The sequence below is a fragment of the Nycticebus coucang genome, chromosome 2 (assembly GCF_027406575.1).
Source record: "Nycticebus coucang isolate mNycCou1 chromosome 2, mNycCou1.pri, whole genome shotgun sequence".
Taxonomy (NCBI): Eukaryota; Metazoa; Chordata; class Mammalia; order Primates; family Lorisidae; genus Nycticebus; species Nycticebus coucang.
In genome coordinates this window covers 20,759,738-20,775,983 of record NC_069781.1, presented here as the reverse complement: position 1 = coordinate 20,775,983, position 16,246 = coordinate 20,759,738, and the positions used below count along the sequence as shown (strand labels likewise).

Sequence of the window (16,246 nt, the reverse complement as noted above, 5' to 3'; positions counted from 1 at the left end):
CAAAGATGACTTTGACTGCTTGGGAAGACTGAATCACATGAGGGTACAGTTAGAAGGAGAAGGTAAGAAATGACGGAGGTCATCACAGTGACAATGAAAGGGAGGATGGATCTGTGTACAGGGAGGAGAAACGAATGAATGTCTACATGCATAGTTCCCTAAGACCCTGTCTAACTTGGAAATTGACAAAACTTGAAAGGGATTTTCATTAATAATCTAACTTTGAAATTCTGCTCTAGGAGAGGGAGACAGATTTGTAAGTAAAGGTCAAATGTTATGCAATAAACAAAAAACAAAGGCTGCTTCTGTGTGGCATTGTTTGCGATGATGAAATAATAAAATCAGTCCAAATACCTAACAGTAGGGTCCTGCTTAAGATAATTATGGTGCATAAAATGGATATTTTTGAAAAATTCTGTGACACAAAAAATGCTTCATATATGATTCTAAGAAAGTGAAATCAGTTAAGTAATAAAGAGAAGAGAGGTTATGGATTTGGAGTCAAGTATTATTATATTTATTTCTTTACCATTCACCAAGAAGTCTCCTCCCTTGTCCTATGTGCACATACACAACATATAATCCTGGCATTCTGAGAGGCTGGGGTGGGTGGATAGTCTGAACTCAGGCGTTCCAGACAAGCCTGAGCAAGAACAAGACCCCATCTCTACTAAGTGTAGAAAAAATAGCCAGGCATTATGACAGGCACCTATAGTACCAGTTACTTGGGTGCCTGAGGCAGGAGGGCTGCTCAAGCCGAAGTGTTTGAGGTTGTTGTGAGCGATGATGCCATGGCACTCTACTCAGGGCACAGAGTGAGACTCTGTCTCAAAAAAACAAAAAAGAAAAGAAAAGAAAAGATAGAGAAAAGAGGAGAAAAGAGGAGAGGAAAGGAGAGGAGAAGGAAGGATAGATAAGGCTGAGGGTAATTGTGAGTAAGCATCAATATCTAAAGCAGAACAAACATAGAATAGCATTTATTCAGGCCCTGGTACATGCTGTCTGACCTTTCCCAGGTAACCTGCATTCATCATTTCATCAGATCTTCATGGCAATGTGGATTCTGGCATCTCATTTTATAAAAGGGGGAACTGAGGCTCAGAGCCAGCCAATGACTTCCTAAGCCCTGCAAGTTGAAACTGACTAGGTTGGAATTAGCACTCAGCCCTTTCTGACTTGGTGGCCACTGCTATTTATCACTATCTAGTGATTCAACCTTGGGTTTCAAAACTCCAGTTCCAAAAAGGAACTCCATCATCCTTTTCTCCCTCAATTTTGTGACCTTAGTTTAATAGGCACATGTTTCCTTTTTACAAGATTCAGGAGTTCACAGGGTTTGGCCCGACATATCCTCTCACCAAGTAGTAAGCATCTGCGATGTGTCAGGAACTGATTAAGGTCCAGAAAAGTAAAGGCAATTCAAACAATAAGGAAATCCCCACCTTCAAAGAACTCTGTCTCACTAAGAGCCAGGCAACAGCAAATTGTATTACACATAAATGAAATCAGTGCTTTACACATGTATATAGAAAAGCTGGGCGAATTCAGAGTGAATTGTGACTGCGACAATCGGTGATGTCTTCATGAAAATGTGTCATTCATGTGGAGCTTGGAAAGACAGGTGAGATTTTACCAATGTAGAACCGAGTGGTTAAGGGAAAAGGTTTGCGACTCAGACTGCTGGGTTGTCCCTGGCTCCACCATTTGCTAGACTGCCCCCTTGGGCCAGTTACCATAGCGATCTGTGCCTTAGTGAGATCATCTGAAAAATGGAAATTACCATTGTGCCTGCTTCAGAGGGTGGCTGTTAGGATCAAATGCGATACACACACACATCTACACGCCCACATACACACACACACACACAAAAATATACATACAAAGAGGGTGCCAAAAACGTGTACACATTTTAAGAAAGTAATAAACTATAATAAAGTTATAATACTCAATGTATATTGAGAACATTCGTTATCTTGTATGTCCTATAATTGCAAAAGTCAAACATGACTTGAGCATTACAATTTTAATAGTTTTTCCTTTCTTAAAATGTGTATAAACTTTTTTTAGCACTAAGTAAATAAGTGTAGCCTCTGCAGAGAAGAAGGCCTAGTGTCAACAAGTGACCACGATTATTCTTAGGGGCGAGATAGGAGATGTCACATAAGGAGAATGGCACAGGGAGGAACTTGGGACGACAAAGCACATGTATTATTTACAGGTCACAGTGGAGATCAGGGCTGTGTGTGGCTGTGGGGGTCACATTCATACGCTTGGACTTATCTGAAGGTGCTGGCTAACTACTGAAGCCGAGAAGAAAGGGAATGACATGCTCAGTGCAAGGTTACAGGATGGAGAAATGAGAGGCGAGAAGAGGAGTGGCCAGTTGGAGAACACGGAGTGGGCTGAAAAGGAAACAATGAGGAGTGGAAACAGCCAAGGACAAGTGGGCTCCTCTCACAGAAACACAATACTCAGGGGAAGGTGATGGAGAAGACGATTACGATGATGGAGAAGGTAATGAAGATGAGGGTGGTGATACAGATGAGGAAGATGACGCAGACAAGGGTGTGAGAAAGAGGAGGCTCCAGATTAGAGTGCTGATGCTCATATGAAAGGAGAGCAAGGGAAAGAGGGAGGAGGAAAATAACCGGGAGAGAAAGATACTGTTTACTGGCTGCTGGGCTGGGCACGGTGCTGAGATACTGTAACAACCCTGTGAGACAGGAGTGACTGGCCCTGGGTGACACAGCAGTAGAACCTAAATTTGAAAGCAATTCTATCTAATGGGTAATGCTCCTACTGTTGACTGTCATACTACACAGCCTACTAAAAAGTGGGCCTACCCCCTCCCTTATCTCCATCATCATCATCTTCCCCTAACCATGTGTGACTTGGTGTCTAAGAGGAACCCACTCTTCATTGGCTGATTGCCAAACTTCACGTCTTCTGATAGGGCGTTCTGCCTCTCCAGAAAGACACCAGCTATAACTGAAAGAATTACTACATGTGCAAGTCTTGGTGCTAAATACATCTCATATATTGCTGCTAATCTTCTCCATCACTCTAAAATTTGGAGACTCCATTCCCAATTTGGAGACTCCATTCCCAATTTGGAGACTCCATTCCCATTCTCAGATGAGGCAGCAGGACTCAGGTCAGCTCTGGGTGCAGGGAGCACAGGTTTGCTGTCTCCATGGGGATTTATTGGAGAGGGAGGAGCACAAGTTCTGTGAGCACAGGCCAGCAAGGGAAGAGGGCACAGCTGTCTCCAGCAACTTTGGACCCAGGGGACGGCCTGCTGACTTCTCGGATAGAGGTCTAGGAGCGCCTACCTCGAGACTTGTTCCTCCGCTTCGGCTTCCCTGCTGACGCACTGCGCGGGGCTGGCTGCAGGTGACCGATCTCGATGGGAGTGTTAGCTCGGAAACTCTCCTTGAACTTCTGCATCAGGGACTCCACTGTCTCCTGCGTCGCCTCAGCTGCTGCTACAGGGTGGCAACAGGGCTGAGGTTAGGGCTTGGCCCCTGCTCAGCCCCTGGAGGACTGGGCCTGGCCACCCTGGGCTCCTGAAACTCCCTCCCTGACCCATTAAAGACAGACTCACAGAGCACTGGCCAGGCACAGATGCATCTGCTGGCTTACTCATTTATTTATTCAACACCTGCTATGTTACAGGCACTACTGTAGGCCCTTGAGATATGGTGTTAAGAAGTCAGATACAATTCATTATTCAAGCAATTCATAGTTCAATAAGACACAGGTCTAGAAAATTCTAACACTGTGTAATCTTTCTGTGACGGGAAAGTAGAGAATTCCTGAGGATCACCAAAGAAAATCATCACACCCACCCTGGGAACCAAGCAGACTTCCAGGAGGAGGTACTATGTACATAAATGTCTACATACAATACCTAAGAAAATGCCATGAAGGCTACGTTGAACAGTTTGATGAGAATATTTCAGATTGTATATGAAACCAGCACATTGTACCCCTTGATTGCACTAATGTACACAGCTATGATTTAACAATAAAAAAAGATTATAAAAAAAATGTGAATTATTAAAAAAAAAAAAAAGACCTTATGAATGAGTAAGGAATTAGCAAAAAGGCAGAATCAGGCTGGACTTGAAGAGAAGACCATGTCCTGGGCAGCAGGAGAAGAACAGTGATGATTTGAAGCCGGAACAATGGGAAGTAATTCACGGGGCTGCAACTGGGGGGAGTGGGGGCTGTGGGAGATAAGGCTGGAGAGATAAGGAGACCTTGTAAACCACATTTGGGAGTTTGAATTTTATCCTAACAGCCAAAAGTTATCACTGAGGGGTTTCAAAGAAGAAACGGACATGTTCAAATGAAGTCATTTTGAAAATAATTACTAATTAGAATGTGAAGAATACTAATTAAGGCGGGGAAGGAGGCCAGTGCTGAGGCTTCTGCACAGCCAGTCAGATGCATGGGCAGCCTGAGCCAGGGTGGTGTCAGGGAAGGTCACACAATGTCTTAGGAGATAAAAGTACAAAACCGTGGACATGTAGGCCACCTAGCACCATATCCCCATTTTACCAAGGGGAAGTTGATGCCCCCAAACAAGATGTACAACCCACTCTGAAGCCAGCAGACTCTTGCAGAGTCAAGCCTTCTATACCATCTTCTAATGTTCTATTTGCATACTCACAAATCATCTGTTACTAGCCACATTTCCACTGCAGTGCATCTTACAAGGGTATATGTGAATCCTAGTAAATGTGGAATGTAAGGGTCTTAGCAAAATAACTAAGAAAATGCTACAAAAGCTATGTTAACTAGTGTGATGAAAATGTGTCAAACGGTCTATGAACCAAGTGTATGGTGCCCCACGATCATACTAATGTACACAGCTATGGTTTAATGAAAAAAAGAAAAAAAAAACAAATTCCAAAGACTTAGTCTGAACAAAAGAATACAACATGGCTCCTTATTAATATTTTATAGTGATTACTCATTCAAATGATAATGTTTTGGACATTCTGGTTAAATAAAACTATCATTAAAATTAAAAAAAAAATTAGAAGTGGTAGAAAGCTCTAGTAAATAGAGAGAGGAAGGTCAGAAGGGCAGAAAGGAAAGCAGGGGGACTAGAAAAGCTTGAGATGGAAGGAAAGAGAAAACATAAAAAGCGAGGCGAGGAAAGCAGAAAGAAGAAAGGGAAAAACCGCCGGACGGCCTTGGTGCTTTTTGTTCTGAGAAAATCCCAAAGAAAGCCCTGACTTTGAAATCTTCAAACTCAAGCCTCCCTCCACGTACGTCTCTTGAGGTGAGGAAATTTCTTCCTCAGTTCGAGCTACCTGCTGTCTGATGCCAAGAGATGGGATGTACCTCAGATTTCTGTTTCTTTGATGGCGTTTCATCCGACTGGACAAAGAAGGCTCCTCCACATCCCAACACCCATCTCTTTCCTGTTTTCCCAGGAAAGCTAAAGGTGTGTGTCTGTAGCCGGGGTTCTCAACCTTCCTAGTGCTGCGACCCTTTAATACAGCTCCTTATGTTGTGGTGACCCCCAACCACAGAATTATTTTCGTTGCTACTTCATAACTTGTAATTGCGCTACTGTTATGAATCGTAATGTGAATATCTGATATGCAGGATGTATTTTCCTTGTTACAAAGGGGTCGCGGCCCACAGGCTGAGAACTGCTGGTTTATAGGGTCAGTCACGCCTAGAGGGCTGGTTTAGTATGGGGTTCTATGAGAAGCCCCACCTTCAAGGAGACAGGGGCATGTAGGATTGTTAAGAAAGAAACACTTGTCAACACAAATGACCATGTGGTGGCATTACAGCTTTCCCACCTGCCCCTCCTGCTACATAGGTCACTATGAAAGTTTTGACATCCAAGAAACACAGTCAACAGCGTCCTTTCTGATTCACGCATGCAAGTTTCAACTAGTTTGGCTAATCGATGTTGCTGGGCTTTGTTTATTTCTGTGTGGATTTCACATTTCTTGATTTTTGTCTGTCTCAAAACTTTTGTAATGGCCTGCATAGCTCCCTCTCCACACATCTCAGTTAGGTTTCCTTGAGGGTGAACTGAGAAGACTCAAAACAAGGGCCCTTCCTCTATGCTTGTAACCCTCTAGGAAGAGGATACAGGATGATTCTGAGAAACAGCATCATGCCCAGTTTGATTGTTTAAAGCCAGAGAGAAGAGTGATTTGCCCAAAATTGTAAGAAGTGTTCTATACCGTGGTCAACAGTTCAAAACAAGTCATAGTCGGGGATCTTCAAAGGGAGGGAACCACACAGGTCTGTCAACTTCATTCATTCATTCACTCCATTAATTTATACACTACACTCATTCAACAGAGTTTACACAAAAGCCATCATGTACCCATGCTGAGCACAGAGGTATATCTCCTCTGAGTTGCCATAACAAAATTCCACAGACTGGTGGCTTCAACTACAGACATTTATTTTTTCACAGATTTGGAGGTTGAAAGTGCAAGATCAGGGTGCAGAATGGTTGGGTCTTACTGGCTTACAGATGGCCACTTCCTCATGTTCTTACATGGCAGAGGGAGAGAGGCAGAGAGGCAGAGACAGAGAGACAGGTTTCTCCCTTCTTCTTATAGGGTCACAGTTCAATCAGATTAGAGCCCCTTCTGATGACCTCATTTAATCTTAATCACCCCCCTAGGACCCTATTTCCAGAGATAGTCTGCTCTGGACTGAACTGTGTCCCCCGTTCCCCACCAATTTATATGTTGAAGTCCTAACTCCCAAAATGACCATATTTAGAGATGGGGCTTTTAGGAGATAATTAAGGTTAAATGAGGTCATAACGTGGGCTCCTAATTTGATAGGATTGGTAGCCTTCTAAAAAGAGTAAGAAAGAGAGACAACTCTTTCTCTCCATGTAAACACACACACTGAGCAAGGGTCATGTCCGCACACAGTGAGAAGCCGGGAAAAGGGCCATCACCAGAACTCAACCAGACTTGGATCTTGACCTTGAAATTTCTGCCTCCAGAATTGTGAGAAAATAAATTTCTGTCATTTAAGCCACCTAGTCTATAGTACAAGGTTAGTGTCCTTATTCCAAAACTCAAAAATACAAAATGCTCCAAGATCTGAAACTTTCTGAGCATCAGTGACACTCAGAGGCTGTGTTCATTAAAGCACTTTGGATCTTGGATTAGGGATGAGCAACCATTATTTTGTTATGGTAGCTGAAGCGGACTAAAACAGGACCACACAGCAGTTAGGGCTTCAAAACCTATAAGGTTTGGGTGGATACAAATATTCAGTCCATAACAAGATACAGTAGTGAAAAAACAAACCAAATCCTCTCATGACAGCTTATCATATAGACAGGAAGATCAATACTAGTTAATAATTGACATCTAAGTGTAAAACTTACAGGAGATACATACTATAGAGGTGAAGGACGATATGAGAGGCTGTATGAGTAGACTCTGATCTAGTCTAGGAAAACCATGAAAACTTCATGGAAGTGAGCAGTGTGACCAAGTTCTAAAGAGTACAGTTGATCAGGTGGGGAAGAAGTAGTGAGTGTTGAGGTGCTGAGGTAAGAATGGCAAAAATTAGAGGCAAGAGTAAAGCAAAGCCCTCTTGGGGGGAAGGAATACAGAAGCAGTTCTGATCTCCCCGGGGCTGAATCATTGAAGACAAATGATCTGAGATAATGCTGGAACAGAAACAGAAAGCCCTAACCCTAACTCTAAATCTATTCCTAACCCCTATGGGCCTCGCTAAGGGTGGAACATACTGAAGGTTTGAGATTGGACAGCAATGTGATCAGATTTGCATTTAAAGAATATTGTGATCACTCTGGCAGAAGAGAGAATTCCTTGGACAAGAATGAAAGTGAGAAGGCTGACCAGGAAGGTAGCACAGTGTTACCTACGTCTCAGTATGAGGCCCTGGTGGCCGAGAGCAGGGGAGCCATGCTGGAGACAGAAAGTACTCAAAGTAGCAGACAGAAGTCAGACAAGTGTGTAAATCTGCGAGTTATTTTCTAAGTAAAATGCTCTTAGAAGGTGGAGACTGATAATGGAGAGGGTGGCGTTCAGGATGACTTCTAATCTTTGGGTTTGCACAGACAGGGAATCACAGTTCCTCAGTGAGAGGAGGAACGCCATAAGAGAACATGATTGAGAGGAGAGAACAGGAGCTTTGTCTTAGATGTGGAAACTATGGAGGTGCTGGGTAGAGAGGGAGCCGCTTACTCCTTGGAGAAGGCGGGGAGGGCCTAAGTGGCATGGTGAGGGACACACACTCCTGTGCGGGCACAGTGTAGGCGAGGAGCACACATCCATCCCTGCTGTGTGCTGGTTGCTCCCCATCTGTCCTTCCAGGCTCATCCCCCACCCCCAGTTTCATTTTCTCCAATCCATGTCCTACAGGCTGATACCTTTGGGCGACATCACTCACAGGGCTCTTGTTATCTGGCCGCTAGGTGGTTTTGGCCAGTGGGATGCTCTGCAGGATACGGGAGGAATTTGGAAGTGCCTCTGCCTTTGTTCCCTTCCTGTTTCTGTTCCATGTTTTAGTAGAGACTAAGAGCCTCAACGATTACAGTTTCTGCCCAGGCCCCCTTTCCACAGTCGCAGTTCTTGGGGGGCACAGTAAAACCATGCTGCCCCTCTGTTCTAGGAGCTGGTAGTGGCTTCCTGACGTCTCTCGTACCTGGTGTTTTGACGTTGGTTCTCTTCACTCTGCCTGCACCTCTATAAATAGCTACTTCATTGAAATCTCTCTACAATTCCCACCTGAGGATGCCTTCTTTGTCCAGCTGGGCCCTGCACTGACACAGCACCCCATCCCCATCTTTCTTTTTGTTTCATGGGCTCTGACATTCTGTAATTCCTAAAGCTCAGGCTCTTTCCATTCTGTTATTTTTGTTTCCTTTCTTGTAAACTGATGCAGATTTGACTTGTTAGGGGAGAGGAAGGCGCCCAGAGAGAGGTTTGCTCCCCATCGTAGCAAAGCTCGTCCATCTGCTTGGCTGATGTTGCCCTGGGGACAGTGCCAAGAGCCCTGGTAGGCTTAGAGAGGGGAGTGTTTGAGCCATTATCTCCACGGCTGGTTTCATCCTGGGTTCCACTCCTCCCATACCGGATCCCTCCCAGCCCCATGCAGTAACTCTATCAATATAATATATCAAATCTGTCCAAACAAGCCATGTTACCTCCTGGGACCCGCTGAGCTCTGCATCCCCAGAGCAGTAAAATGCTCACCCATCGGCGGGATGAATGCAACAGATGGTGCTTGATCTGAGCATCACAGCAGGCCCAGGAAAGGAGGGAGCCAAGGGGGCCACTGACTCTTTCTAACATATGAAAGGTCATCAGGCTTCATGGGAATGAACCACTGGGGCCTGAGGAGAGGAGTGCTGGTCCCTAAGCCAGGGCAGAGAGTGGAGAGGAAAGGAAAGAGAGAAGGGAAGAGGAGAAGGAAACAAGAGTGGAAGAAAGAACTTTGCTCACTAACAAAGTACAGGAAGTACGGAGGCCAAGAAAGCTGGGGGGCGGTCAACAAGGGGGGAGAAGGAGGGAGGAGCCGGCACAGACAAGGGAAGGGAGGAGTGGGGGGGCCAGGAGAGGAGACAGAGAAGGCAGAGGGAGAGAAGGGGCAAGCAGAAAAGAGGTGGACCCTAAGTCATTTTGCAAAGGCATGAGGGGAATGTTGGTTTCCAGATATCCGGTCTCAGCTTCTCCCCTGCAGAACGGGCCCTGCACACTGTGTCTACACTGACTCCCCACAACGGGCACTCACACTGTGACTCGCTGTTCTCTCTCCCACCCGGCCACCCAGGATCATCTCCTGATGAAGTGTCTACAGGTTTGCATTCCAGTTCCAGTACCGCTTTCACCACCCTCTTTAATTTTTTCAGACATAGCCTGTGTCAGAAGAAAATTTACAACTCTTGAGTAGCAGTTCTCTGCCAGGTGAGGAGCCTGGCATTTCCTGATGGTTTCTCATTAATTCTTCCCACAACCTGAAAAGTAAGTATCATTAACTTCTGTTTAGATCTGGGGATACCCAAGACTCAGAGAAATTAAATGACCACCCAGGGGCACACACCTTACAAAGGGCAGATCTGGGATCGGGACTCAAGTTATGGTGACTCTGATGCTCTAGCGGCACAGGGGTCCTCAAACTTTTTAAACAGGGGGCCAGTTGACTGTCCCTCAGACCGTTGGAGGGCTGGACTATAGTTTAAAAAAAAAAAACTATGAACAAATTCCTATGCACACTGCACATATCTTATTTTGAAGTAAAAAAACAAAATGGAAACAAATACAATCACACCGCCTCATGTGGCCCACGGGCCGCAGTTTGAGGACCCTGCATCCGTTACCCACTGTATCGGTACTGTATCAGGGTGAGCAAAGATGGGCATCTCAATTTTGGAATCAGGATGTGTGATTTCTCTGGGCCTAGAAAGTGACTCTTTAGAGAATCTGGGCAATGATCCTCAGGCAATCTGGCCATGGCTGAAGCCAGGGGCTCCCCTTAACAGGAGACTGGCTTGCTATGCCATGGGAACCTCGTTCAAGATCATTCAGCCTGGATGGCCCAGGTTTGGCTCATGTCTCACTTAGCAGATGGGCATTAATTGACCATATTGCCTCGTGAGAACAAGAAAGCCTACTCGAGTCTCCATGTTAACTCTGCATTGTGTGGGTCTGAGTTTGCTGCCCTCCGTTTCCTTCTCTATGAATGTATGCAGAATCACTGGGAGGATGGAATGTCATTATGTGCATAAAATGCGTCACAGAGCTTCTAGAACACGGTAAGAACTCAGGAGAGGGCTGTCACCCCCCACCTTCCTCTCACTAAGCCATCAGCTTTGTGATGTTTCACCTAACTCATTTCTTCCTCCCTTCATTTTCAAAGTCATTGGCATTAGGAAGTAGCCACCTTGCAAATTCTCTTAAAGATTATATATTTCTCCTTTTATTCAGAGGTGAAATAAAAGAGACAAAGTCATAATGACAGTCAGCAGCAGATCAAGGTCCCGCACTAACATCTATTTCCACTCCTCCTCCCTGCTTCCCCATGTTCTAGGATAATTTTAACCTTAGATCTTGTAAAAGTTAATTTTATGCATCAACTTGGTTAGACCAAGGTATCTAGATATTTGGTCAAATGTAAGTCTAGTTGTACCTGTGATTTTGCTTTAGATTACGCCAACATTTACATCAGTAGACTTTTTGTTTTTTTTTTCCTGAATTAATATGACGGTTCATACGAGTAGGTTACATTGTTCGCGTTTGTTAGGAAAAGTCCGAGTTGTCTTTGAGTCCTTCATCCAGGAGTGTGCCAAATACTCTGACATTGGACCCCTAGATGGACACTTACTGATCCCCTCAGCCCTCTCCCCCTGACTTGAATTTAATTGTGTTTTCCCTCACATGTAGGCCTGTTGTTGTTCATTTACTAGTTTAAAATTAGTATTGAGAACATGTTCTTCAACTCCAGGTAAATATAAAAGAGGTAAAGTCTCCATCTTTTTTAAATGAATGAATAGAATTCCATGGTGTATGTGTATCTATATGTCTATATATCTATCCATATAGCATATATACACATACCACAGTTCATTAATCCATTCAGGGGTTCTGCTTTGAGCAAAGGAGATCACTCTCCACAGCATGCATGGGCCTCATCCCACCAGGCGAAGGATTTATAGAAAAGGATTGAGCCCTCTGAGGACAAGGGAACAGACCACCTGTAAATCTGCATTACCACATCAAGTCTTCCCTGGGTCTTCAGACTGCTGGCATTTTGGACTCGCCAGATGCCACAATCACATGAGCCAATTCTACAATATAAATATCTTGATAGACGATTGGAAGATATGTATAGGTCATATATAATCTACAGGGTGTGTGTGTATGTACGTCTGGGTGTGTAGCTGTTGTTCTGTTTCTCTGGAGTTCCCTTACTAATGCAGACCTCAATTTGCATCCCTATGCTTTGGACAGGGCACCCTCCAAGGCCAGGACTGGAGGAAAGGTTTTAAGAGAAGACATCTGTCCTAAGGGGCACCTCAGCTGGGGAGACTCAACATAACTGCAAGGACCATCAAATTCTCAAGTCAAGAGGATCCAGTTACTGAATGCAATAGTTTATCTCATACAGAAATTACCTCTTCCTAAAAAGAAAAATAAGGAAGGAAGAAAATAGGTAGTTTTCCTTAGCTAGATGAGATTTCTCCACAATGAGAACAAATTTAAAACCCATGCGCACATTTTAAAAAATGGCTCCCTCTTCCCAAATTTCAGGGGGGAAAGTCCTGATGGATAGAATTTTCTCACTTTTTAGGTTTTGCTCCTGTATATTTTCTTAAACCTTTGGTGCCTGCTATAGCTATCTTTAAGTGAGGGCCTGCAGTCAAGACAAACGAACAAGAAGGAGCAAATATAAATTGGAAAACTTGGGTACAACCTTTTCTTATATACAAGATCTTGGGCCTGTCAGTTAATACTGCAGACTTGTAGGGTGGTCATGATTTCTGTTAGGACAACTGCATCAAGTTTGAATGATGGAATTCAATTTAGTGATATTTTCTTCAGTTCTGTTAAAAGCACAATATCTTCCAGGTTCTCTGGAGCTGGCTTCATAGTCCCTAGCCGGAACACAGACAATCTCTAAGATTTCTTCCAGCTCCATTATCCCGTACATTTAGAAATGTAAATGAATGTGCTTTCCTAAAGATGAATGTGTTAACTGCAGCAGCTGCTTCCTTTCATTTGCAAAAGATTTTACCTCCCTCAACTATCCTTATGAACTGAACTCCCACTTGATAGAAACCAGAGAGGTCAAGGAGTCCTGTTCAAGGAAAAAAGGGTCAAGTTAACTAGATAGGCTTGGTCAAAGACTTCTTGGACACTTCATTACCACTTTGACAGCAAGGTGTGGACATGGAAAGCTTTTCAATCAGCCACAGTTTGGAAACACAGTTAACCTTGTTTCTTCCTAGCTGTAGGACCTGGGAAACTCACTCAACCACTCAGAGACTCAGCTTCCCTAAGTGCTAACAGGAGACTTGCAATTCCAACTCCAACAAGCTGTTTTGGATTAAATGTGACGTTAAAATGGGTGTCATAGTGCCTGATACAGAATGAGCACTTTAAAAAATGGAAGTTAATATTATTACTGCCAAGATGATATATTTTTTTTAATTGTTGGGGATTCATTGAGGATATAATAAGCCAGGTTACACTGATTGCATTTGTTAGGTAAAGTCCCTCTTGCAGTCATGTCTTGCCCCCAAAAGTCTTGCACACAGCAAGGCCCCACCCCCCTCCCTCCTCCTTTCTCTCTCTGCTCTCCCCTTCCCCCATCCCCACAGTGACCTTAATTGTCATTAATTGTCCTCATATCAAAATTGAGTACATAGGATTCATGCTTCTCCATTCTTGTGATGCTTTACTAAGAATAATGTCTTCTACTTCCATCCAGGTTAATACGAAGGATGCAAAGTCTCCATTTTTTTTTAATGGCTGAATAGTATTCCATGGTATACATATACCACAGCTTGTTAATCCATTCCTGGGTTGGTGGGCATTTAGGCTGTTTCCACATTTTGGTGATTGTAAATTGAGCTGCAATAAACAGTCTAGTACAAGTGTCCTTATGATAAAAGGATTTTTTTCCTTCTGGGTAGATGCCCAGTAATGGGATTGCAGGATCAAATGGGAGGTCTAGCTTGAGTGCTTTGAGGTTTCTCCATACTTCCTTCCAAACAGGTTGTATTAGTTTGCAGTCCCACCAGCAGTGTAAAAGTGTTCCCTTCTCTCCACATCCACGCCAGCATCGGCAGTTTTGAGATTTTGTGTTGTGAGCCATTCTTGCTGGGGTTAGATGGTATCTCAGCATGGTTTTGATTTGCATTTCTCTAATATAGAAGGATGATGAACATTTTTCATATGTTTGTTAGCCATTCGTCTGTCTTCTTTAGAGAAAGTTCTATTCATGTCTCTTGCCCATCGATATATGGAATTGTTGGCTTTTATCACGTGGATTAATTTGAGTTCTCTATAGATCCTAGTTAGCAAGCTTTTGTCTGATTTGAAATATGCAAATATCCTTTCCCATTGTGTAGGTTGTCTCTTTGCTTTGGTTGTTGTCTCCTTAGCTGTACAGAAGCTTTTCAGTTTAATGAAGTCCCATTTGTTTATTTTTGTTGTTGTTGCAATTGCCACGGCAGTCTTCTTCATGAAGTGTTTTCCAAGGCCATTATCTTCCAGTGTTTTTCCTATGCTTTCTTTGAGGATTTTTATTGTTTCATACCTTACATTTAAGTCCTTCATCCATCTTGAATCATTTTTTGTGAGTGGGGAAAGGTGTGGGTCCAGTTTCAGACTTTTATATGTGGATATCCAGTTCTCCCAACACCATTTATTGAATAGGGAGTCTTTCCCCCAAGGTATGTTCTTGTTTAGTTTATCAAAGATTAGGTGGTTTTAAGACGTTAGTTTCATTTCCTGGTTTTCTATTGGATTCCAAGTGTCTATGTCTCTATTTTTGTGCCAGTACCATGCTGTCTTGACCACTATGGCTTTGTAGTACAGCCTAAAATCTGATATGGTGAGAAAAAGCACCAAGAGGAAGGAAAAGAGGCAAAGATTGTAGAGAAAATAAATACAACGCAGTTTGGTTCTTCTGGAACTAAAAACTACAGAAGATCATATTATCAAGAGAATCCATCTTCAAGCTGAGTGGGGCCACTACCTAGCCCTGTTTTCTTTCCCAGACCCCTGTTCTACCTAGCCCTGTTTTCTTTCCCAGACCCTACTTCAAAAATCCTACCTCTTCTCATAGCCCTGCTGCCCAGTCTCACTGCCCTTTCCTGTATCAGTTACTGTTATCCACATACCCTGGTGCAACATTTCCAACAAACTCGGGATTAAACCTTCCTTCCATCACACACTCGTTGTGGGACTATGTGCTCCTTGACATCGCTAAGCTTCCGTTCCTTCTCTGTAAAACCTTGAGCACAAATGTCCCTCCAGAAAGGGGCATTTTTCCTTTGGTTGTTAAAATTCACTGTAATAATAGATGCAAAATGGTTAATACACCACCCAAACCATATTATGCAATAAATGAAGTATCCCCTTTATTACCATCGTTGTTATCTGGCTTAGCTGAGATGGGCCTGCAGAGGGTCTTACCCAGAGACAAAGCTCAATAAATACTAGGTTCTCCACTTCCCTCTCGGGTAATTCATTGCCTTTGACTAAAGACAGAGGACTCTGGCCTCCTGTTGCCCTCTGATGTTCAAATTTTCCCATCATTCCTGTCCCTGGAACGTCCAGGAATTTTATCTCCAGTCTGCCTTAGCCAGTCCCCAGTGTGGCTATCCCTTGATAGCCAAGACTTGGAACATGGCTATGGGTGCAACATGAGCCCTCAAGTATAGCTTCTGCTCTTCCCTGTCTGTCACATACCTTGCTCTGTTGTGCTTATCAGGTTTGTGCTTTGACCTCTAAGAGATCACCCGGGCCTCAATTTTAGGCGTATTGTGCCAAAGCCAGAGGAAGTTGTTTTTCTGGCCGCTGGATGGTAGAGAGGGGGAAAGCCCATCATCTTTCTCCTTGTTCCTTCCATTCCAGAAATTTAACCTCCACTGAGTTTCACTTCTCATAGAGCTTGGACTTCTCAAGTAGATCTGATAACTGTCCATTTAACTATACCATTCCAATTTGCCAAGACTCACAACAGTAATGACGTTTACTGCTGATGGAAGTTTTAGTATGTAGGAGGTATTATTTAAGGTAAATCCAGCCATCATTTAATGTAATCCCTACAATTACTATGGTATGTGGAAGTATCACCCTCATTTCTTTACTCCTCTCTGAATTTGCAAGCTTGCTACTGCCTCATTGTAGAAAGGAGTGCACTTTTTGCCCCTTGACTTGGGCTTGTCTGTGTAACTTGCTTTGGTGAATGGCAGGTGTATGGAACTCAACATGTGCTAGTTGTGAGCCTACGCTTCAAGAGGCATCATGTATTTCTCCACACATGTTTATAACTGACACAGCCAAGAGGAGAGTGTACTGCAGCTGGTCTGCTGGTCCTAGAAGGCTGAGTGACTCAGGGTAGACTAATGGTTCTGCAGTATGGCGTAAAGTTACCCTAACTCCTATAGACCCTCGTCAACTTGTACACAATGAGCAAACTCATATGAAATGAACATAATACTCTAATTCTCAGACTCGTGACTAATCAATATGTATTA

The 16,246-nt window shown here is 43.6% G+C and overlaps 1 protein-coding gene across 4 annotated transcripts in view; it reads right to left on the bottom strand.

The window, feature by feature from the left end:
* Nucleotides 1-16,246, bottom strand: part of ASTN2 (astrotactin 2) — a 990,319-nt gene that overhangs the window by 700,640 nt on the left and 273,433 nt on the right. For 3 of the 4 annotated variants that reach the window (XM_053566512.1, XM_053566522.1, XM_053566534.1), the window contains exon 4: nucleotides 3,333-3,485. The exons of the other annotated variant lie outside the window; for it this stretch is intronic. In XM_053566512.1, the coding sequence (XP_053422487.1) occupies nucleotides 3,333-3,485 (153 nt within the window). The remainder of the gene's footprint in view (nucleotides 1-3,332; nucleotides 3,486-16,246) is intronic. 4 annotated transcript variants of the gene reach the window in all.